The sequence below is a fragment of the Enoplosus armatus genome, chromosome 6 (assembly GCF_043641665.1).
Source record: "Enoplosus armatus isolate fEnoArm2 chromosome 6, fEnoArm2.hap1, whole genome shotgun sequence".
In the NCBI taxonomy this organism is placed as follows: Eukaryota; Metazoa; Chordata; class Actinopteri; order Centrarchiformes; family Enoplosidae; genus Enoplosus; species Enoplosus armatus.
Window position 1 is genome coordinate 6619258 of NC_092185.1, and position 25003 is coordinate 6644260.

At 40.2% G+C, this 25003-nt stretch overlaps 1 protein-coding gene across 1 annotated transcript; it reads left to right on the top strand.

Moving 5' to 3' along the window:
* phf21ab (PHD finger protein 21Ab) lies at positions 1–24883 on the top strand. The gene is made up of 20 exons (XM_070907406.1): positions 1–21; positions 4556–4595; positions 5566–5617; positions 5974–6063; positions 7525–7557; positions 7779–7844; positions 13139–13291; positions 14070–14306; positions 15460–15552; positions 16643–16984; positions 18072–18185; positions 18272–18323; positions 18412–18491; positions 18922–18982; positions 21613–21719; positions 22156–22311; positions 22675–22750; positions 22846–22949; positions 23922–24323; positions 24414–24883. The coding sequence occupies exons 3-20, from the start codon at positions 5576–5578 to the stop codon at positions 24801–24803; spliced, it is 2598 nt and encodes an 865-aa protein (XP_070763507.1). The 5' UTR covers positions 1–21; positions 4556–4595; positions 5566–5575; the 3' UTR covers positions 24804–24883.
* Positions 24884–25003: the final 120 nt, after the last annotated feature.

Below are 25003 nucleotides of genomic sequence, written 5' to 3' on the forward strand. Positions count from 1 at the left end.
CTAGAGGAGGACTGCTGCTGAGTAAGTGCACATTGGGCTTTTTAATTTCATAACTTTAATTTTCTCTGTTGTCAAACTTCACCTGTCTGCTGCTGTTTGTCTGTATCCGTGTGTTGGTGTGTGTTTGTGAGCAGGCGTGTGAGCTGGCAGGCGGTGTTCAGCTGTATTCAGCTGTGTTCCTCTGTGTTTCTGTGTGTTTAGCTGGTGTGTTTCTTATTCTAGGAGTTGATATTCTGGAGGACAAGGGGCCGATATAACTTAGACCCACCAACGCCTGCTCGGTGTCAGAATTTTGAAAGATGGCGTCTTTTGGGGACTATTCCTGTGCAATTTTCTTTATTTCCACTCTGTTTTCCTTTCACATCGCCGCCAACGACGTTATTATTTATCTTTGATGTAAGTTATCAGCGTGGCTGGTCGCGTTAGCCAGTGCAGCTAACAGGATGGTTAGCATTAGCGGCTATAGCTAACGTTATCCACTTGTTCTCTGTAACATTTCACAGCCTCAGACAGAGCAATGTCGGATGTGTGAGGGTCGGTTTGGATGATTTGACCAACACTGAAAAACACTTAGGGCCCCGATAATCCCCCGAAACATGATAGTTTACCGTGTTGTGAGGACGTAACAAGGCAGCTCCGATGAATTTATAAGGAGAGATTGAACATCCAGACGGCCATAGTGGGTTAATAAGAAGGTTATAAAACATTTATTTCACCGCCGAAACAAAAAACACTTTTCAGTATTTCAACTCCCGCAGCTGTGGCACTTAACGGATTTCATCTTGAAACCCTCCATTTTAGTTTCATTTCTTCCTTTTTCGGGGCCTCTGCAACGGTATGTGATGCTGATGGAAGTTTATCCAGACAACTTCGTGTCCCACCCAGGGAGCAATTACTCCAATTAACCGGCAGCGTTTACATACTGTGGGCCACTGATGTACGGAATCACTGCGAGGGGCTCCAGTTTATTTTAAAAGAGTAGATTTGTTTAAGACTCACCAAATCAACTCTAAAACATCCTCTGCAGTGGATTTTCATCAGTGACACATGGAGTTAGTCATAGAGGTCAGGCTCATGATATAACCTGGCTGCTTTTCTCACTGTTTACACATGACTGCAGTTTTATTTTTCTTTCTTTCTCTTGGTCAGGCAGTAGTGGAAAGTACTTTTACCTAAGTCCCGTGCTTAAGTGTAATTTTCTGTTCACACAACATCTCCGATCCTGGAAGAGGGATCCCTCCTCTGTTGCTCTTGCTGAGGTTTCTTCCTCTCTTGTTTTTTCTTCGTAAAAAGGGTTATATGCAGTGGTGGTACTACGCAAGTCCTGTACTTGAGTATAATTTTGAGGTACTTGTACTTTACTTCAGTATTTCTATTTTCTGTTACTTCATACTTCTACTCCGCTATATGTAAGAGAAGATATTGTACTTTTTACTCTATTCATTACTTTCTTATTTATTTGACTAGTTACTTTTCAGATTAAGATTTTACATAAAACATATTATACTTATATTATATACTATATACATAATATAAAATACAACAAGTTATGAAAGATTAAACCAGTGGTTTTCAACCTTTTCGTCTTATCAATATAATCAGTGTGTAGTTGTGACTCCTTCATGGTTCAGATGTTTATAAGTCATCAGTTCCACCAAAGAGACATTTCTCTTTTAAGCTTCTCGTGTGGTTCAATTTCAATAACTGTTCAAATGATCAAAGATTAGAGAAAAGTCTAAAAGCGTATAACAGATTTGTTTATTAGATCTTTGTTTCTCCTTCTGTCCTCTCCCATTAATTCCCATCTCATGACCCCTCAGATTTATCTGGTGACCCTTTGGAGGGGCCAGACCCCTAGGTTGGGAATCGCTGGACTAAACTAGCTAACTGTATGTAAAGTTGCTCAAACTAGCTAACTGTATATAAAGTTGCTCAAACTAGCTCATTCTATATAAAGTAGTTGAAACTAGCTAGCTGTATATAGAAAAACTAGCTAACAGTGTGTATAAAATCTAGCTAACTGTATATAAAGCAGTCAAAACTAGCTAACTGTATATACAAAATCTAGCTAACTGTATATAAAGCAGTTAAAACTAGCCAACTGTATATATAAAAAATAGCTAACTGTATAAAGCAGTTAAAAACTAGCTAACTGTATTAAAGCAGTTAAAACAAGCTAACTGTATGTAAAGCAGTTAAAACTAGCTAACTGTATATAAACCAGTTAAAACAAACTAACTGTATATAAAGCAGTTAAAACAAGCTAACTGTATATAAAGTAGTTAAAACTAGCTCCATCTCAAGCAGCTACAACAGTACAATGCTGCTCTAACATTGATGCATCAGTATTAACACTCTTAAAATGTCAGATAGAATCAGATATCAGTCACAGGAGACATTTTACTTTACTTTTACTACGTGAAGCTGATAATACTACTGTACTTTTACTGCTGATACTTAAACTACATGAAGCTGATAATTGTTCTGTACTGTGTTATAAACCATTAATCCAATGTTTACATGCTGCTTCTAAATGCTGAATTGGGGGTCAAAGTAAAGTGTTAGGAGACAGTTAATTAGCTGGATGGACTAGTCTTCATTTTCGTAGTTTACATAAAGAAATGTTGCTGTTGTTAGTTTTAAATAAGTTATGATGATCAACTTAATGGTTTTGAATCAGGATCTTAAGTATTTGGATCAAGTAGCTCATGAAAAACAAGTTTTGTCAGATTTAGTGTCAATCAACATTGAGGTAAATATAAGTATCGGATTGGACTCTGTATCTGCAGATACTTAATATTAAAGGATCGGGATCGGGGCCAGATAAACTTAATTGGGACATCCCTACAGATAACTCTGAGCTGGTGACTTCTAATAGTAATCAGTGCTACCACATAAAGAGAGGCAGAGTATCTTAACACCAACACAATACTGGGATAACCTACCAGAACTAATGGGCAGGGACCACAAAAGACAATAGGTTGTAAGTGTTATTTTTAATATTACTGTTGGGTTATATACCCAAACTAAAATGTGATTGTGAACCGTTCTGATCTACTGTAGCTCTGTTTAAACTTACATTTGTCTCCTCTGTTACTGATTGTTAATAACGTGAATCCTTATGAACATCATTTTGTACAACTAACAATAAATATGCGACAGTTTGAAGGTCAAACCTGAGCTTGTTATGTCCAACATTGAGTCAAAATAAATGTATTTTAAAATATAGATAAAGGTAAATAACCCAACAGTAATATAAAAAACAACACTAACACTGTGTGAAAACAAGCCATTGGTTCTGTGTATAGTTATAGTATTGTGTCAGTACTATATTGACCCAAACTGGGTACATTTTTAACCCAGAGATTTTGGGTGCAAAGGGTGTGATTGATTGGTCACGTGACAGATCAATGAATTGTATATATAAGGAAACTGGAAACAGCCTCAGACATCCTGATGAAGGAGAACACGTTTGTGTACTGGAGAAGAGTTGTGTGTAGTATTTTAATCTTGATGGACTTAAACCTTAAAAGAAATAAACAAACAAACTTTATTGAAAACATATAGGTGTTCACCACACCTGTAAAATGATAGGCCCCCTTATAAATAGTTCTAGAAAACACTGATTCAAACTAACTGCTGATGTATAGTAAACGAGGTGAGGATCATCAGCTGAAACAACCTGTGACCTCCACACTTCCTCTGGTGTCACATCCTCCGTCTGTGCCCGTCCTCTAATGAATCAAACATCTCGTCAGGTGACTTTTAGTGAAGTAATGTTGAAGGGAACTTAAGGGAAACTCAAGTGTCTATTAAAATAATTGGTAGTCAAAGTAGAGCAGTTAGCTATAGACTTCATATGAAGAAAACTGGGTAATCTAGTCTTTACAGAAATGAAACTAGTCTGTAGTAAAAGTAAGACAGAAATAACAATCACTTTATAGAGAGAAACAATTTATAGAAAAGTCATGCTTTTATTAGCAGGGAGTAAAGTAGTGTTCATTATTGTTCCATCTGCTGATCATTTTCTTGATTCATTTGTTTGTCTGTAAAATAGTAAGAAATGCTTGTAATGATATCCCACAGCTCAAGGTGATGTATTCAGATCGTTTGTTTTATTTGACCAAAGATTTTCCAGTTTTTCTATCATATATGACCAAGAAAAGCCTAAAATCTTCACATTTGAGAAGCGATGTAGTTGCTTGTTCATTTCTGTCGATCGACTAATCGGTTGATCGACTAATTGTTGCAGCTGTAGTAAGAATATGTTGTTACTAAAGTCATTTTTTAAATTAACAATGCCGTCATAGGTTCAATTTATTCATCTATACAAACATATAAATAACAGTGCTCACATCCTAATCAACCAACGCTGATTACAAAAACAGAAAAAAATAAATAAAAGCACATGAAAAGCACACTTAATAGAAAAAAATTTACTGTTTTCGTTTATGGGTAGCATAAAATCAGACTTCATACTCAAAACGTATTTGTTATTAGTGATACATTTTTTATCACAGAGTTTGTAACAATGTGTGTTTGTTATGGTTTACAGGGCAGCACAGAGGGGTGGAGTCCAGTCCCACAGCCAGGTGGTGAGTCCTGTCACCTGATTTATTAAAATAATAAAGTGAATTTACGTGAAATAGCATCAATGAATTAATAAAGTGATAGGTAGCCTCTTGATAACCTGCTTTAAATAAAGAATAATCATGTTGCATGTAATTTTGTTTATATTTAATAATAAAAATTATTAAATTCAAAGTTATATTTTTCATTCATTTTACATTTTTAGTTAAACAAACTTTAAAGATGAAATGTAAATAATCATGATAAGCTTTATGTTTGATATGATAAAGGATGTATATTATAGATATAATGTCTAAGGAGCAGGATTATGTTCACATTTGGCCTGACATTGTTTGACATATACGGAGGTGTATTATTTGTACTTTTGCTCTCATTATGTTAATGCTCTTGTTTGTTATCGTTTGTAGTGTCTTGTAAGCCCATGCGGGCTGGGGACTTTTGTCTGCATGACACACTGGGGAAAAAAATACATTACTATATACATACTATAAGTTAAATGTACCTTTTCCTGTTTTAGTAATAATATTGAAGTAATTGCCAAGTACAGATACATGTAAACTGTGTAAAGTCAGTGATAATGAAGTAATTGAACAATAATGAAAAAGTAAAACTCATTTTATTCTGAAGACTAATTTTCTTGTTAGTAAAGACACATGTCACTTGTTTTATTAAGTAATAAAAGTTAACATGTTTGTTTGTTTAGCTTTTATTAATTTCAACAGTTTTCTTTTACAACATTCATCACATTATTCTGAACTAGTTTGATATGAATGTAGTTCAATAATTTCTAGTTTCATAATACAACAACATTCAATCTATTTATAGGTTTATTATAATAAAAAGGCTTTGTGTCATTTGTTTAATAAAGTTACATATAGCTTGTTTGATAATGATGAAAATATTCTGTGTACTTTGTTTCAGTTGAATTGTGAAGAATTTAAGTTGAATGTTTTTTGTGGTTTGTTTTGTTTTCAGCGGCACTTTAATGCTTCAGTTGGATGGTTTTCCTACTGGAGACGGTGTTAAGGTAAAAGCCCAGTTATTGATTATTGATTACAACAATAAATCTCCTGTATGTGTTGGTTTAATGCTGCGGAAAAACAACATGTGTTCATTTTAGACCAAACGTTTTAGTGATGTACTATTTATAATGATGCAGTGATGATGGTTTGAACAGACTTCCTGTGACCTTGTTTGACCTTGATGGGAAAGTATTATTGTCGGCATCACACAGGAAGTCCTTATATTGCTGTACCTCATGTTGCTATGACAACAGCCGGGACCCCAGCCCCAATGCTGCCGATTTCTGTTGAACTGGCTGTTTGAGACCTTTCTCCTTTCCCCCGTGTGTGTGTGTGTGTGTGTGCGTGTGTGTGTGTGCAGGCTGATCGATCGGCTGGCAGACTGACTGGATCCATGATGGAACTACAGACGCTACAGGAGGCTCTGAAGGTGGAGATCCAGATCCATCAGGTATGCTGTGTTTCCAGGCTATTGGGTTACTAGGTTAGGAGAGTTAGTCCATTTAGAAAAGGTGAGTTAGTCCGGTTGGTTCCGACTTGGGCTCTGATAGGTAACAAACAAATCTCTTTTCAAACTTATTATCTCTCTTCACTCTTTTCATTTTTACGTTAAAATGACATTGGCGGCAGCATATTAGATCAGCTGGGTTATTATGAAGCATCACAAAATTTGGTAACATGTGAGAGTTCTTAGCCTAACATCTGTACAGATGTGAAGCCCCGACAGAGTGCTTTCGTATTTCGACTGTTGATTGATGCTTTGAATTTGTTTTTCTGAGGATGTTAATGAGTTTGAGGCGGACAGACCAGCAAAAAGTCTGACCATCAGCTGATTTATTGTCAGCATGCTGACCGGCGTAGTCGTGGGTCAGTTTCTATGTAAAATAACGTGGTAACATTATCACAGATGACGTATTTGATTTTAATAAGCTACTCATACAGAGAATAATTAAAACAACAATTATTGGAGACGTCATACAAGCAGAATAGATTGGTCTGATAACGTTTTATAAAGTTGGGATCTGATCTAACAGGAAGTGGGTATTTCTATGACTTCCTGTACAGACTGTGAAGGTTGTTGGAAACTGTCCATCTATATGTCACTTCCTCCTGATCTCGTCCACTTTCTAGTCGAGGTGCAGTTCATCTCAAACGCTGTTTTCATTCAACAGTTCATATATTCTGCTGCTCAGCTCATTTTCAGGCTGTAAACATTAAAAACTGTTTCTGCTTCTCAGCTGATCAGACATTTGTGAGTTATTTTAGCCTTTAGTTACTGAAAATGTTGAAGGCTAAACCTAATGAGATGCGATAAGTGGATTTGACTGTGCGAGGCATATTATTTCAATGTTCCAACTATGTTATAGCTCTAACACAGCTCTGGGTCCAGTCCAGTATATGTGTTGCATGTATTTATGTACGTGAGAAGTTTATTTTACAAACCCTGGAGAACACAGTGTGAGACATAGATGTTGTTTAACTTTCACTTTTATTTATAAACCATTTAAGCCTACATAAGATTACTGTAAACCACTTAGCAACCCTTTTAGATATCCAATAACCAATAAAAGCCAGTGAGAAGAGCGCAGATAAAACAAGACCGACAGAAATCCAAACAAAACTTCAAAAATGATGTGTTCATGTCGGATCCTATTGATCATGCTAAGAAGCAGATTGAGAATATAATATTTATATAATATAATATTTCTGGGCCTTTAATACTGTAGAGGGACCCTCCTGTTCTGATATAACGCCTACAGTCATTCCCTTATTTACTCCATGAACATGCAGGACTGTGGTTCTGCAGCTTGACTGAACAAGTGCAGCCTTCTGGTTGTAGTTCCTAGTTGTGACCAGCAGGTGTCACTGTGGTGTGTATTTATTTGTGACTGTCTCTTGTCTTCATCTGCAGAAACTGGTTGCCCAGATGAAGCAGGACCCTCAGGTAAACCCACCAGATGTTTATGTGACTCGTGTTTATTTGGCTGCATTTACTTTAATCAAATAAGTATTAATGTGTGTACCTTCTCATGAACACCACAGTAAGCTTACATCAGTTTACATCAAAGGATGGTGTTCGTTATCTCTGATACATGAAGAAGAAGAAGCTTCCTAAAGTTTTACATGAATTTGTTCTTGCTCCGACTAACTTGCTCTTGTTTTCAGAACGCAGATCTGAAGAAGCAGCTCCACGAACTTCAAGCGAAGATCACAGCACTCAGTGAGAAGCAGGTACGTTATTTCACCATGTAAAACACACACACACACACACACACACACACACACACAGTTCTGTTAATGAGGCTCTCAGCAGATATCGTTCTGCAGGAGGCAGAAAGTTTCTGAGGTTAAAATGAGGAAATGGCTGGTTTAAATGATGAGTTTAAGTCTATTTTAAATAAACAATGCTCACATGCCGCCGACTAATAATGCTTTTAATGGACCCATGGGCATGCTAGTATTGTTGAGCTAACTAGTTAGCCACCGTGTTTGTCTGGACTCACTGGATGTCTCAACGCAGAGTTTCTCTACCCACCACACGATCATCTTTCCTTTACCTCTCCTTGAAAGACTCTTTTGATTTGGCACTCTTTCTAAATCTTTTGTTGTTGTTTCTTTGGTCTTGTGTCTTTATTTTTAACCACAGTGAGCTTTCTATTTTTATCTCCTCCCTACATATTTGTTTTCATGTGTTTGTGTGAAACACTTTGTACGTGCTGCTTCCAGATAAGCGTAGAATTAGAACAACTAGTTGTAGACTAAGATTGGTGCCTTTTAAAGCTGCTGTTAAGAACACTAATGGGCTTTATAAGGTGTACAGATGCAAGTCGATGTCTCTGAATGTTGTGTAGAAATTTGCTGAGAATACATGGGGCAGATTATCAGTAAAGATAGAAACCTGGGTTTATGTTTGTGCTCTGCTTACATAATGGCAAACAATTCAACGTGTTTTCAGACAATCGCTGCAACACTGTCTCAACATCGAATTACGGTCACACAGAGCTCTGACTGTCAGGTCGAGTCTGGAGACGTTAACATGCAAATGAAATGCAAGCAGGAGAATAATGTTGGCTGAATGCCTTTATCACTCTGACTTACTTAAGAGTTAAAATGATAAACAGTCACTCCACGGTATTGACTTTATCTGCAGCTCTGATGTTTCTGTCACTAGCATACAGAGATCTTGGAATTATGTGAATACAGGGTTTGCGTCAGATTTAGGGCTAAAAACTTAATAGTTCTACATATTTGTGTTCTTTCTGAGAGTCAGATGTTCAGATGGAAATCATCATATCTGTGTGTTAAATACAGAGCTGGAGGCAGAACGTGCTTAGCCTAGCTTAGCATGAAGACTGGAAATGGGGAAACTGCTAGCCTGGTTCTCTCCAAAGGGAAAAATACACCTACCAGCATCTCTAAAGTTCACTGATTAACTCATTATATCTCGTCGTTTCACCAGTACACAAACAGAGATGTGTGTGTACTACATACTAATCATCATAGTATACTGTATTAGCTGTTAGTATACAGGAAAATCAACATAACCGCTTTATACTGACAGGAAGTGACGCAGTACGTGCAACATCAGACGTCTGTCAAACTGTGACTTTGACTCTGTGTCTATTAACGGCACAATCAAACCATAGTTTGTCTCCATGCTGTCTGCTTTGACTATACTTCATTTTGAAACTATTCCCGTGTGAACACACAACAACCAAAAAGGTTCGATACCATCAAAACTGTACAGAGACCAAAACTAGTCGCTCATGTCACAATTTTCTGTATGTACAATGAAACCCACGATTAGCCATGTCTAACTTATTGCTTGATCATAACCATGTCTAGACTAACAGTTCTTTAACTGAATGCCGTGACACAACAACTGTATATGTGTGGTGAAAACAGAGATTCACTTGTACTGTAATCAGGTGACATTATCATCAGACCACAAGTCCCAGGATACTTGGCCCCTTGTAACCTCAAACTCTGAAAACAGATTCCTCCCATAACCAAACTCACATCCCAGTTTACATGACAGTTTAACCAGCTGGTTGTTGTTCAAATTATTGTGCTAACTAATTTAAACAATAATGTTGTAGTTTTTGATTTGCTCACTGACTCTTTCTAACCCATCAAAAAACCTTTTTGTCTTTTACTGGCTGGAAGGACGACATTGGTGTGAGCAAAAACAGTCAGACTGCAGCAGGTTGCAGGTCCACAAACTGTGCAGAGGCGAAGCTGGTGAAATATGTAATGGAGGACTTGCTGAAACTTGGTGTTTGTAAATGTAAATGAGACCCTGGAGGTGCTTCTCTGTGGGCAAGTTTCAACTAGACAAAAACATGCAGACTGTTAAACTGCAACAGTTCCAGTTGAGGAATTTGTCTGCTTCGAAAAAGCTGTTGTCAGACCACAGTTGTAACTCGAGAAGCTTTCTCAGTGTTTACAATGCAGATCCTGAACACCAGCTTCTATTACTCTATTACTTGCTTGTCATAAATGTAAGCCATTTATCTGTTTCCAAATTTAAATGTGTACTGGTGCAGCGTCAGACTAATAAGGGATACAGGTACAGATAAGAGGTTTTCAAACTGTGAGGTGAGACAAAGATACTGTGTAATGTGAAAGGAACAGGTGTTATTGTAGTTTGGCTGCTGACTTACCCCACATATCATCTAACCATCTCTGATGTCCATCCAGAATAAACGTTCATAAATTCACTTAGAAATCAGAGAAGAAAGATGCTTCAGAACTTGCCTGAGAATCATCATGTTTTTACATTTTCTTCAGTATCAAAGTAATCCAGTGATAGTTGTATGTACATCAATGGGTGCGCTGCAAACAGGAGCTGCTAATATCTAATTCAGCATACTTTTAATGGAGACAATTTGACTAAATGTCAACAAATATAGACTAAAAAAACTCAAGTTAACTCACTGCACTGAACTGTTGTTAACAAAACGTATAGGATGATTATTGTCCAAATAGAGAAGGTATAAGACTGAGAATAATTTTGTCCTTAACTTTACCCGTATCACAAAATATGCTTATGCTTCTTGTGGTATCCAGCAATGATACTTTGAGTTTTATTAACCCAAGTTGAAATATCTATCTAATGTCAAATGTTGCTTGTGATGCTACCAGCATTGATACATTTTCATAGTGTTTAAACCTTTTTAAAACCCTCTTAGAAACAATGTCCTGCTTATTGTTTCTGTTAACACATTGGTTTGTGGTACTCAAAGCATTGAAAAAGGACGTCTGAAAAACTAAACAGTATTGAGGCACAACACTCAGGGGTGAATCTATCTGGAAATCTCTGCAAATATAACTTTAACTATCTGCATGGCTGGATACCGTCAGAGGTTAAATAGAAAGTGTGTGTTTTTTGTGATTTGGATGAACTGATCCAAAAAACACTAGTTGATAAGCGCAGTCAGGGATTCATCAGCCTAATCCTGACTGATAAAACGTCCTCAGCAGCAGTTATCAGCAGATAAAGTTCTGCACATTATTAACTGCAGGCTGCAGGTCAAACTGCTGTCTAAAAGGGGAACCGGGGCACTTTTCAGGCTGGTTTTTCTTTTCAGGCCTCTTTATGAGTGTGTGTCACTGCATTAAGTTGCTGCTTGAGAGTCAAGTGTTGCTAAGCAACAGATGGGCTTTATCTTGTGTTTCTGAATTAATACATCAGCTCCAGCTTTGCGTGTGTGCTGAGTGTCTGTGTGACCCTCTGCTTCTGTACTCTACATTACAATGTGTACTGAGGTCCCGTTTCTTTTTCTATTAATCTCTCCGGGGTCATAATGAGTTGCAGTGGCAGCCAATCAAATCAGAGCAGTAATTGTAGCAGGGCTGAGTGTTGCAGCTGCAACAGTTATTGATTATTGACCTTTTCAAAAGAGTCACTAATGAGTATCTCCTGCTGTGTGTTTGTAGTCAGATTCTCGGGCCTGCTTGTCTTTTACAAACGGCTGATGCAGCAGATCTGAGGAGCAGTTCTCATCATGCAAGCCTTCAAAGTATAGATTTGTCAGTGCTGCAGTGTATCGGAGCGTATTCATGTAGTAACATCAGAGACTGGACTTGATGCTCTGCCTCTGTCTGATCTGCCAACATCAGAAAAGTCAAGAAATACAAATTTAAAGATATATTTTATTATTCATTGCTGAATGGAAAGGCAATCATTAGACTTAGAAAGTTGTGTTGTATGTTGACAGTAAATTGTAATAAATGGTAATATTCTATATTTTTCTTCTTATCAACATGTCTCGTGTGCAGACTCAAACCAACAGTTTGATGTATCTACTAACAAGTATTGTGTGTGTATCACAGCCTGATACACCTTCTTCCTCTGTGCCATAGAGCTCCATTGTAGTCCAAAAACTATTATACACATCAATGAGCAACACTATTCGTGTTTCCATAAAGGTATTTTTATGCGCATTTTGAAGTATCGCATTAGAAAAGCTGTACGGAAACAGCACCACTTGAGGTGATTTTTAACATTGTCGAAAAAAGGGTTAATGTGCTAAATGGGATATGGAAATGGAATAAGTTCTGTCATAGCAAACATTTAACTCTCATTTAACTGATCAGTTGTTTCCGCATTCATTTGTCTCCGGGGAGCATGAAACATGGCCAACTCTCGCTGATATGAAAGAAGGGAGCCACAGACAGGAAGTCAGACAGTGTTGAGAGACGGACTAACATGCTGTTGGTTTGAGTCTGAACATTTGTCGAGATTTGTTGATAATTAGGAAACCTAGCTACAGCCTCTATGTTGTACATTCCAGTGGATCATTGTTCTAAATCTGTCGTGGTTACTATAATGTCTGGTGTTTAGAAGCAATATTTATCTTATTACGTGTTCTTATATCATAATTTAATGTGAAAACGTGATATGATTGTTTCTGTTACAGGCTGGCAACCTGTCCAGGGAGTACGCTGCCTCTCTAGGCTTTACGACCCACAGGATAAGCAGTTTAAACAGTAGACAAATGGATTTTAATTAGTTTTAATTATTTCAATCAGCTGTTAAAGTAGTTAATTAGCAGTAGAATTACTCTCAGTTTTTATCATCTAATGTGATGAGGATGTGATTTTGTGACTCACCGCCATCTTTGGAGGTCACAACTACATTAATCACTAAAATAATTGTTATGATATTAAAGGTTTGATTATGATATTAAAGGTTTGTCACAATATGAACGCTGCTGTTCCTCCTCCACGTTTGTTAGAGCTACAGCAGTAGGAGGCAACAGGTCAAAGGTCAGAGTTAAGTTCAGTTTGACATGTGAAGAGAGGGAGAACTTTCAATGGGGAGAGCAGTGATCCCAGAAACACTCCTCCATTCTTCTCCCTCCACTCGCCTCCAAAATGGGCGAGACAAGCTTGAGTTTAATACAAAGGGATTCAGAGCTTATTCTTCTGCTGAACTCCTGCTGCTGTAAACATTAAGTCTTGGTTTATCTTTGTTTAACCTCCTCCTCTCCTCTCTCTCCTCCCCTCTCCTCCTCCTGCAGAAGAAGGTGGTGGAGCAGTTGAGGAAGGAGCTGTTGGTGAAGCAGGAGCCAGAGGCAAAGCTGCAGCTGCACGTCCAAACTCCTCCAGTAGGCGGCGACATGAAGCCGACCAACCTGCTGCAGAGCCAGCAGATACCTGGAGGACTGCAGCAGGTAGGAAACACACGCGCACGTGCACACATACACACAACTTAAACTTAAGAAATTAGACACTTCAATGGATCAAAGGATAGGGATTGAATTTCTATATATAAATCAATCTTCTCTCTTTGAATGTGAACTGCATTTCATATTACACTGCAGTGAACTCTATTAATAATTTATAGATTAAGATTTACATTCATAGAAAAGGCTTTGGTCAGTTTTATGCAGTTAATTGTTTATGACAAAATAATGTATTTTTAAAGAACCTGCACACCATAGAGAAAAATACTGCGAGAAGAGGCTGACACAAAAAACCTGTGGCAGAAGTAACAGAAAGGAAAAAGTGCAACAGCACAAAATGTTTTTGACTCACCTGGACCTGACAGCACCAGCTGTTTAAACCTGAGTTCAAACCTAAACTAGCGCTAACGTCAGTGTTCACTGAGTGTAGTTTTAACATCACTAAATAAAAACGGCTTGCACCTCACAAACTAGTTCTTATATAGAGAGTAGTTGTTACTAAATATTTACACCTATTAGTGTAACTGTTGTGTAGCTAATTGAACCAACTGACTAATATTAGCATGCTAATATGTGAGGCGTTTAAAGTGAACAGTAAAAGAGGTAATATGGAGTACAGTCCACACATCTGACCTTAAACTTGATAAATGCTGTTTAATATTGATGTAAACAAACTGCATGTTGGGAAATGTAGGAAACTGGTATCAGAGTGGGTTCCTTAAACGTCCCTCTTCTCTGTCTCATGGGTTACATTCTCCCTCAACAGACCCTGACAGTGACGCCGGTCCTCACCACGAAGACTCTACCTCTGGTGCTGAAAGCTGCCGCCACGCCCGCCCTGCCAGGCTCTGTCCTGCCACAACGCCCGGCCACTGTCGCTATGGTAACCACAGCTATCACCAAACCCGACTTGCAGAACGCCCCCATAAATCTGCAGGTGGCCAGCAAGCTGACCAATCAGAGCTCGGAGCCAGTGCGACTTGTGTCCAAGAATGCCATGGTGGTAAGACCCTCTGGTTCCTGCCGCTGTGTATCATCATCGCCTTCCTCTAATCTGACTTATTGTACAGTATGTGTTGTCATCTGTAGAGCTGAGGAGAGCTACTGAATGTAGACGAGCATTTTGACAGCAGTTTGTAGACTTGTAGGTTTTTAAACTGCCTTCAGGGGGTTTTAGAGAGTTGAAAAGTGTCCCTGCTCTAAGTGACGAATGTTTCTCTAATCACATGGCAAGTGTTCGAGCAGGCTGTGGTGTGAGTGGTGGCCTTTTAGCAGCCAAACTGACAGCACCAGTAGCAGTTCTCTGACCAGTCAAACAGTCCCGTGGGTCCAGTTTATTTCCCGACATGTCAGTGTAACAGCAGCAGACATGTCAGTCAGATATCAGTGGACATGTCAGTGTAACAGCAGCGGACATGTCAGTGTAACAGCAGCGGACATGTCAGTGTAACAGCAGCAGACATGTCAGTCAGATATCAGTGGACATGTCAGTGTAACAGCAGCGGACATGTCAGTCAGATATCAGTGGACATGTCAGTGTAACAGCAGCGGACATGTCAGTGTAACAGCAGCGGACATGTCAGTCAGATATCAGTGGACATGTCAGTGTAACAGCAGCGGACATGTCAGTGTAACAGCAGCGGACATGTCAGTGTAACAGCAGCGGACATGTCAGTCAGATATTAGTGGACATGTCAGTGTAACAGCAATGGACGTGTCAGTCAGATATCAGTGGACATGTCAGTCAGATATCAGTGGGCATGTCATTGTAACAGCAGTGGACATGTCAGTCAGATATCAGTGGACATATCAGTCAGATATCAGTGGACATGTCAGTCAGATATCAGTGGACATATCAGTCAGATATCAGTGGACATGTCAGTGTAACAGCAGTGGACATGTCAGTCAGATATCAGTGGACATATCAGTCAGATATCAGTGGACATGTCAGTGTAACAGCAGTGGACATGTCAGTCAGATATCAGTGGACATATCAGTCAGATATCAGTGGACATGTCAGTGTAACAGCAGTGGACATGTCAGTCAGATATCAGTGGACATGTCAGTGTAACAGCAGAAGACATGTCAGTGTTACAGCAGAAGACATGTCAGTGTAACAGCAGCACAGATCCACATCTGCTGTGGTTTTGTCTCAGGTGCAGGCCACCACCACCACCGCCCAGCCAATCAAAGTTCCTCAGTTTGTCCCTCCTCCTAGACTGACGCCTCGACCCACCTTTCAGCCACAGGTGCGTCCCTGTAAGACCCGCCTCCAAACCCTAACCCCCTCAGATCAGTGTTTGTGGCCCACATGAGGTGACTCTCCAGCAGAGGGCAGGAGTGCACCAAAGCAAACACTCATGCCTTGCTCCGTGGCACTAAAACATTGTTTGCTCTGTGCTGCCTCTACTCATCTCTTCTCCTCTCGTTGTGCTTTTTTTAATTTTCCAATTGACCTGTGAACGGGTTCTTTTGAAGGTTTCCTGCCTGTGAATGTGTGTGTGTGTGCGTGTGTGTGTGTGTGTGTGTGTGTGTGTGTGTGTGTGTGTGTGTGTGAGTGAGTGTGTGTTTACCTTTTGTGGTGAGAGCTTGTTTTCCTGCAGCTTCTTGGTATTTTGTGTTTCTGGCTGTTGGTGTGTTTTAACCCTTGAAGTGGAAACATGTTGGTGATGTTTACCTGTGCTGAGTAATGCCACTGGGAGCTCTGGCTGGTGCGATAGTAGGATTAATATTAATAGTAGCTGAATTAGCACTTGGTAATAGCAAGCAGCAGTAGTAGTAGTTGCACAGGTAGTAGCAGAAACAATACTGTTAGTAGTAGTAGTAGTAGTATTTGTATCCATAATAGTGGTATTACCTTTATTTAGTTGCTTTTAGTAGAACATAAAGACAAACGGAACAGATCAGGTCACTGGGGGCAGTATAAGTTTATACATAATAATCTTTGGTTGACTATATGTTGTTAAGGGTTCCAAGTATACATTTCCTTATTGAACAAACTCTGAAAGTAAATCTTCCTCAATAAATTCGTCGTATCGTGCAAAAGTGCATGAACTTTTACCATAAAACACAAAATATGTTGATTATATGCCTCGAAATTAGTAGCAGCATCATAGACATGAATAGTAGTAATAGACACATGAGTTGTGGTAGTAGTATTTGAACCGGAGTTGGATAGAAGCAGTGTAGTAGTGTCAGTAGTGGTAGAAGCAGCATTAGTGGCAGGAGTAGAATCTGTAGTGTTAATACTAATATTAGTAGTAGAACAGTCCACAGAGCTCCACAGCAGTGTTACCCAGCAGTCGGATCATTTTCTGATTGGCTGAATGTTGTCACCAGGTCAGGCCAAAACCGGCCACACCCACCAACGTCCCCATTGCCCCGGCCCCTCCCCCGCCCATGATGGCGGCCCCCCAGCTGCTCCAGAGGCCCGTCATGTTGGCTACCAAGCTGTCGTCCTCGCTGACCTCGGCGGCTCCCATTCACCAGGTCCGCATCGTTAACGGCCAGCCCTGCAGTAAGACCGGCTCCACCCCGCTGACGGGCATCGTCATCACCACGCCGGTCTCTGCTACCCCCACCCGCCTCGCCAGCCCCGCCCAGACACACAACCCCATCCCTATCCCCACCCCGACTCCTGCCCAGCCGATCCAGATCAGCAGCCTGACCACTGAGCCCAAGGTAAGAGTACCACCTGCGCTGCGTCTGTACTGCAGTATGACAACTACATGCTGTACTATAATATCTGATAGGAATATGTAAATGTGTAGGCTGTGGATATAATGTCACCCACTTTTTCAAACATAATTTCCTGAAAAAAGTATTTCATATTTGGGCCAATACAACACAAAAATAAACACGAAAATATATCAAATTCTGTGAAAACTGAACATGAAGAATCCCTAAAATTCTTGACCCTCATGCTTGCAGCTGCATCTGTTATATTTTTTAGGATATATATTGATACAGCTATATAGTAAACACAGCATAACTATTTCTTTCATTACGTTCCAATTCTTCCAAAGGGTGGTCAGATATACAACAAAGATGAAATTATAACTGGACATAGAAGAGGGAAAGAGATAATATGCAAGAAATAACAACTAATAAACACTAATAATAAGTTGCTGAGGAACTGAGGGGAATTCATATGTATTATTAGTTAACTTAAAAGGTTAGCAACGTTAACAGGATTTTTTGGCTATCCTGCTACTTTACCATATCTAAGATCAGCCCTACAATATCAAGTAAAGCTGAACAATAATTCAGTATTATTGCTTATGGACTGGATATTCTCTTAATTACAATGTTCTGTGGTCCAAACGTATGTTTCCATTTTAGGTTGAAACCGAAAATAAACCAAATTAGTTGTGGAAGTTTCTCTTTTGTTTGTTTGTTTGAGTTTGATCTAATGTAATACATTGGATTTTAGTGTACATCAACTTGCTTATTTTATATGGAAATCTGCATATATTTGCAAAATATACAGTGTCAGTATCAGAAAATATTTGTATTATTTTGTGATATTGATTTTAACTGTATCATTCAGCTCTACTGTCCAGAACTTTTGCTTGATTTATTGACATGTTAAATACAATATGGAAACTAATGGCACTATATTTTTCTTATAGTCAATAAATCTCATGTGCAGATCCAAACCAACAACATGTTAGTCCGTCCCTTAGTACTGTCTGACTTCCTGTCTGTGGCTCTCAGCTCCAAGCCCATTGGTTCCTACTGAAGACGTGTATCTCCTCTCTCCTCTCAGCAGACTGTTAAATCAGGAGGTGGAGCAGAGCAGAAAGCTGTTGTCAGTCTCCCCTCTTCCTCCACTCCTCCGTTGTCTCCTCCTCCCAGACCCAAGAAAGAGGAGAACCCAGAGGTACTGCAGACTGCTGGCTGACACGTGATGGGTTCAGTGTCACTGACTGGTTCTGATGATAAAACTGTTTATTTCCTCTCTTCTAGAAACTGGCCTTCATGGTGTCTTTGGGCCTTGTCACACATGACCACTTGGAAGGTGAGTGATTGTTTGGATAACTGGAGGATCGACTTGATGCTGCTGCTCTGAAGGTTTCTGCATTAAAACGTTGATGTTCTGATTGTAGAAATTCAGAGCAAAAGGCAGGAGAGGAAGAGAAGAACGACGGCCAACCCGGTGTACAGCGGCGCTGTGTTTGAACCTGAGGTACAAACACCAACAATACGTTTTAAAACACAGCATTTGGTTGAAAAAACACTGTCCTCACATGGTTTACTTATTTTCAAACTTCCATAGTGTTGAAAACTTTCTCAGTATCAGATATAGCTGGAATGATTAACTGATTTGTTGTTCGATATAAAAGTAATCTGCAATTACTTTCACAATGGACTAGTAAATGAAGTCATCAGACATGGCAGTGTTAGCACCGGGGGTGCTCTAAAGTAGAGTCCATCAAGAAACTAACTTTCCTTCACGACGAAAAACCACTTTCTGCGAGACAAACTGAACAACCTCCTAAACCTTGACGAGTAATCCTGAGCAGAATGGTCGAATTACTCAGACAGACTGAGCAGATGGAATTAATTGTTGCACATGAATTTGTTATTGACGTGTTTTTCTTCCACTTTTGTTTCAGAGGAAAAAGAGTGCAGTGAGTTACCTGAACAGCCCTCTGCACCAGGGGACCAGGAAGAGAGGTCTGTATGAAATACTGATCTGCAGTTCAAAGACCTGCAAGAACTAGAGACGGGTAGACAGACTGGTAGACTGATACAGTAAGAGATACGGGGAAAGACACATGAGATACAGTAGAGCCATAAAATACAGGTAAACCTACAGTACGGTGCAGTAGACGATTTAGAGCAGTACATAAACTACACTGGAGAAGAGTTGTTGCAGCTTTGTCGAGGCTGGTAGAGATTCAGTACAGTAGATACAGTAGAATAGTGACTAATATCTTACTCAGTACTAATAACACACTGTAAAACAAATCTTCCCCCCTTCTCCTGCTTTCTGTTTCCTGTCGCTTCAGTCGGGTTTAATATCCAAAGCCGGATTTTAACTTCAGAGACTCACATGAACCACCTCAGATGTATAAATGCTCATCGGATATTTGAGATACAACACGAAATGTGGTATTTCAGCTCGGGCTGCTTCTGTTTCTCTTCCGTGTTTCAGGTCAAGTTAAAGTCCATAAATAGAAAATGAATGAAAGAGTCAAAGTCTTTCACTAGAAGAGATGATTTTGGTGCTACAGACAATCAACAGGTTAAATCCTACGATTCAAGTGCTGAAATGATTAGTTGATTTAAAATTGATTATTCTGTTGAAAAAGAAATTAAATCCATATGTTTGATAATAATTTAATTGTTCAAGTCCCTGCAAACAGAGCATGTAGAGCATGTACATCCAAAAAACTATCAGTATAGTTCAAGTCATTGATAAAACAAAACAAAAACAGCCAAACATTTGCTGGTTCCAGCTTTTCACGTGATGATTTGCTGCTTTATGTCTTTGTGTTTTAGACTGTTCGTTGGACAAAAACAATAGTTTTTTCACTATTCATGACAGTTAATAGATGAATCATTTAATGTAAAAGTAATGAAAATAATAATTTGTTGCAGCCCGAGCTGAACTACACAGTAAAATCAGTTCTTGCACTGTGGTTGTTTATGACCTCTGGCAAAGGCATCCTGGGAAGTGTAGGAATTTCAGTACCTGAGACACGTTGAGTCACTTCTAAAATATGTTTTGAACATCACAAGTTAATTATATAAATGAAAGAAACCAGAGATGTTTGTTTTTCTTGGAATTTAATATTTTACTTGCTGAGTGCTGTTTAACTCGGCAGTTTCTCTGCTGAGTGGCTCAAAGTGACCTGTGTGAATAATAACACGACATGACTAACAGGAATCCGCTTTTATTACTTCACACTTGAAAATACTAAAAATTAATCCAAGAGGCTTCCACTTACTAGGTCTTACCATCTGTTTAATGACTAACTTAAGAGGTTTAACATCTGACACTAAATACTCTCAACACAACCTCCATCTGACAGAATGTCTTCAGGAGAAGAGACTAAAAACTCAAACGTGTAACTCACAGTGTCAGATTTTAACACATCAGTAGCCATGAAGCTAGATGGTTGTCATTAAGGGCTGTAGCTATTGAAGACACTGGGCTCAGGTGTTTGGGGGTTTTAGAAAACTAGGGGTGTTACAAATAAAAACCTTCACTTGGAGGTATTTTAGAGGCTTGACATACATACATTTGAGTACTTAAAAAAAAAAAAAAAAAAACAACTGGGGCTGAGTATCAATATCTGTGCTTGTAAGATACCTTACTTTGAATTTAACTGTAAACATTAGAAAGAAAGAAATATCTTAATTATAAATATAATAATACTAATATTACTAAGGCTTATGGCTGATATATCAGTATCAGTGTATATAGCAGTAGAGAGCACTGACTCTGCATATCTTAGGAACAATTCTATTTAAAAAACAAATTTAAGGGATGTAAAATGTTTCTGTTTATGTAAGTACAAATAAAAAAGAATATCAGCTGATGCGTTGTTGTTAGATTTTTGTAACTCTCAAATATTAATTAGTATTATAAATAATAAACTTCTTGTTTCATTTATTAGAATGAAACTGCATCATCTGGGTGATCTCAGATTGTGCTTGGAAACTACAAATGTCTAACATACAGTCTACGTTGCAAACTGGAGGTGTGGAGTTTGGCTGTTTACCAGGCAGAGAGGCTCTAATAAAAGGCACCGGTGCATTATGGGAAATGTAGGATCCAGTGTTTTTGCACTCAAAGTCAGGATATCGCCCCCTCTTCTGCTCAGATGTGGACCATTTTACAGTCTGTCTCATAGGAGTCCCCCACCTTAATCCTCAGTACTAAATCTCTGGATTTTAAGTCATGAATAAAATATGAAAAAAACAACAACAAAAACGATTAAAGTAGGGGGGCACTTGAACTTGACGTCAGTGTTTCTATAACGTTGACTACAGCCCTGGTGACAACCTATAATAAAATCCATGAGCTGTGCGCTCCGTAGACGACTGCAGTAGTTTGTACTAGTGCTCGGCTTCAGCTCGCATGGAGCCAGTCTCCTGCACTAACACTGCTGTCTGTGCTTCTGACTCCTCCTCTTCCTCCTCTTCCTCCCTTACCGCTCCCCTGCCTCATGCTAGCCAACGAAGACTCCCTTTCCAAGGTATGTCATACAGACTGTTTGTTTTTGTTTTCTTCCCCCCTCTCCATCTTTCTTTTTTTCTTTGTTTTCCGTCTTTGTTGTCTGTCTCATTTCACCCAGGTCGCCCACCCAAATACAGCAGCGTCCCGGAGCTGGGCAGCCTCACCCCGACCTCCCCCTCCAGCCCCGTCCATCCCCTCCCCCTGCCCAGCCCCAGCTCTGGGGATGTAAGTAACGATGGGGGAGACGGACAGTTCACAGGGTTGGAAACCCCGTCACACACAGTCCTTTTGGCCCTTTAGCTCTGTCAATCATTTGCACCCCAAGACCTCCACAAACATGTCCATTAGTTTGTTGTCTCCATGTGATAATCATCAGTCATCAGTTGATTTTTACTTTCAGCCTTACAAAGTGAACAGTGTCCTGTAGCCCAGAGCATCCATTAATAACAACTACTCAGAACACATTCTAACTCCCAAATGTCAAGTAACTTTTCTGTGGGCTCAGTTATCTAACACACCATGTCCATTAGAGATTAAAGCAAGGCCAATTGTAAACTAAACCAAACCAGATCATGGTGCCTCCCCCTGCCTTGGCTCTCCACAGATGGTTGGTGGGGCTCAGTTGGGCGGGGAAACTGATTGGTCCAATTCTTCCTCACAGGGAGACATCCATGAGGATTTCTGCACTGTGTGCAGACGCAGTGGCCAGTTGCTCATGTGCGACACGTGTTCTCGTGTTTATCACCTGGACTGCCTGGATCCACCCCTGAAAACCATTCCTAAAGGCATGTGGATCTGTCCAAAATGTCAAGATCAGGTAACCGCAGCAGCCGTGACTGATCCTGAGTCAGGGGGAAGGGGGTACCACAGTCCAGAGAGGGGCCAATCGGGGCCAGTAGCTGTACTTAACTGTAAAGAAAACTGCTTCTGCTGACCGGCCTTCTGCCACACTGTCCTGAACTTTAGGACTGTTCAATCCTTTGTAAGCATATACATGATGCAGTATTGTTTCTTTGTGCTTCTGTCCCATTCATTGTGTCAGTAAAGATTGGCATCTCACATCCATCCACTCCATTGCTTGTCCCTTTTCAGCCTCACCACAAGGTGGCGGCTAAATTTGTCTTTCTCAAATCTTTTCGAAGTCTCAGCTTCTATGACAAATCAGAGCTTCTCTCTCCAGATCCTGAAAAAAGAAGAAGCCATTCCCTGGCCTGGCACACTGGCTATTGTTCATTCCTACATTGCTTACAAAGAAGGTGACATTAGATTAATTTCTTCTCTGCAACGTCTGTTGGGAAAAATATAGACAACTCAACTGTGAGATTAACAGTTTCATTGTTCCTTGCTGCAGCTAAAGAAGAGGAGAAACAGAAGCTGATGAAATGGAGTTCTGAACTGAAACTGGAGCGAGAGCAGCTGGAACAAAGAGTCAAACAGCTCAGCAACTCCATAACGGTAAGAAACACAATCAAACAGATCGGCCGGTTCCCTTTTAGATCCTGTTTCAGGTTTATAAAAGACCCTGATTCACAAAGTTAAGAGGCTAACAAATCGAACGAATGTTTAGAACATTCATTCATTAATTAACATTAGTTCCATGACCTGACAAGCTGAGTCGTAGGCGACGCCACCGGCCGGCTCAAGTCGAGTTGAGACGGGCCAGTTTACACCGCTGCAACCAAAACGTTTTCGTCTCGTTGTGAGTCTCTGGTCTGAACTGGCCGGTTGGTAAACGCCAGCAAATAGTCTGCGCCATCAAGTGGGATGAACTAAATTAGCCGCCAGCTAGCGTTAACGCCACTTGAAAGTAAAATTCTACATTCTCTAAAAGGTGTACAGAAATACAAATCGCCCATAACAAAAGAAACACATACAGAGACAAGGTGCCCTTTAAAACCTGCTCATACTCTTTTCCTCAGCAGCACAACTGTGTCATTAACTGGTGGCTGCTGGCTGCTTGTAAGTTACTGTGAACTACAGGCACAGCGCTGCTTTTCAGCCTGGTGTTAATTAGGCTGCACCTCAAAACTTTTGTTTCAACTCTTTTCAGCCACGAAATGTAATTTAGCTCTCAGTTAAATATTTTTGTTGAATAACTATATAAATTAATTAATTACTTAGAAATGTTGAAAGCTACCATATAGATTCAAAAAGGGATTCAAAAGTATTCAGATGTGATACATAGATTTAATACGGCATTCAGATTTGATGAACAGCTGTCGAACCCCAACCATTTACACACTAAGACCTCCTCATCATTAAACTGAGGTGAACTGATAGGACACAATACTAGTTGTGATAAATATTGATCCAAAATCTAGAAGTACAGGAACTTGAGGAGATAAATTATTTCTTGCTAAATTATTTTTGATGTGTCGTAAATCACATCTTGTGTCAAATCTAATCCTGTTGTCCTTCTTCCATCAGAAATGCATGGAGACCAAAAACACCATCCTTTCTCGTCAGAAAGACATGCAGCTTTCCCTAGAAAAAGTCAAACACCTGATTCGCCTCATCCAAGCCTTCAATTTCAACCAAGCTCTGGCAGAAACAGAGGGTAAGGACGTCAGTGCACGAGTCCAGGACAGTGCTGAAGGTGCAGTCGGCTCTGAACCTGCATCAGAAGCCAACTCTGTAGAGAAAGTGAAGGCTGGGAGTTCCTCAGCCAGCAGCAACGCTGATGGAAACGACAAACAAGAGGAGCATGGAGCCGCAGGGAACAACCAGACCACAGGAGCAGCAGGAGAAGACACCAACAGCCAGGCTGTCCCAGAAGACAGCGCAGTCCTAACAGCAGATAACAGCCCCGGTGTAGGGGCAGGGGGTAAAGCAGGGCCTGTTGTTGCGGCAGGGGGTAAGGCAGGGCCTGTTGTCGGGGCAGGGGGTAAGGCAGGGCCTGTTGTCGGGGCAGGGGGTAAGGCAGGGCCTGGTGCTGGGGCAGGGGGAGGTGGTGACACAGGGACTGGTCTCCAAGTGGAGGTTGGGGCCAAGCCTGAGACTGAGGCAGCTCAGGTGGTTGACATTCCTGGTTCCTCGGTGGTTGCGACTGTGGCCACCACCGTGGCCACCACCAACGGTACGGCCGAGCCGGCCTGCCCTGACCACAGCCCCACAGGAGGCTGCACCACCAACGCCACCACCAACTCTGAGAACAAGATGGCTGCCGTCACCCCTCCAGAGACAGTGGTGGAGAAGAAACAGGAGGAGATCACTGACAGTGACGGCAGCAACACCAACAACAGCAAAACCTCAGAACCCTCCCAGCATTCTTTGCCAGCTCTTGTCAGCAGTTTGGACAATAAAAAGTAATGCTTTGTCTCTTGAGTTGTGGGAATTCAAACATATATATTAAAAAAAAGACTTTTGCTTGCACCGTACGGTGCCCTGAAGTTGCCAATCTGTATAAATGTTGTTTGTTTGCATTGTATTGTCAGACTGTGTCAATGGTAGATATACAGCCCAAGTCACATGGCTCTGGGAAGACGTAGGCTGTTCCACCCACAGAGCTG

Bases quoted from the DNA above. Each gene is read 5' to 3' on its own strand.
- phf21ab (XM_070907406.1), top strand. From the start codon at position 5,576: ATGCTTCAGTTGGATGGTTTTCCTACTGGAGACGGTGTTAAG. The intron at 7,558-7,778 runs GTAAACCCACCA...TCTTGTTTTCAG, and splicing joins AGATGAAGCAGGACCCTCAG to AACGCAGATCTGAAGAAGCA. The intron at 18,186-18,271 runs GTACTGCAGACT...CCTCTCTTCTAG, and splicing joins AGAAAGAGGAGAACCCAGAG to AAACTGGCCTTCATGGTGTC.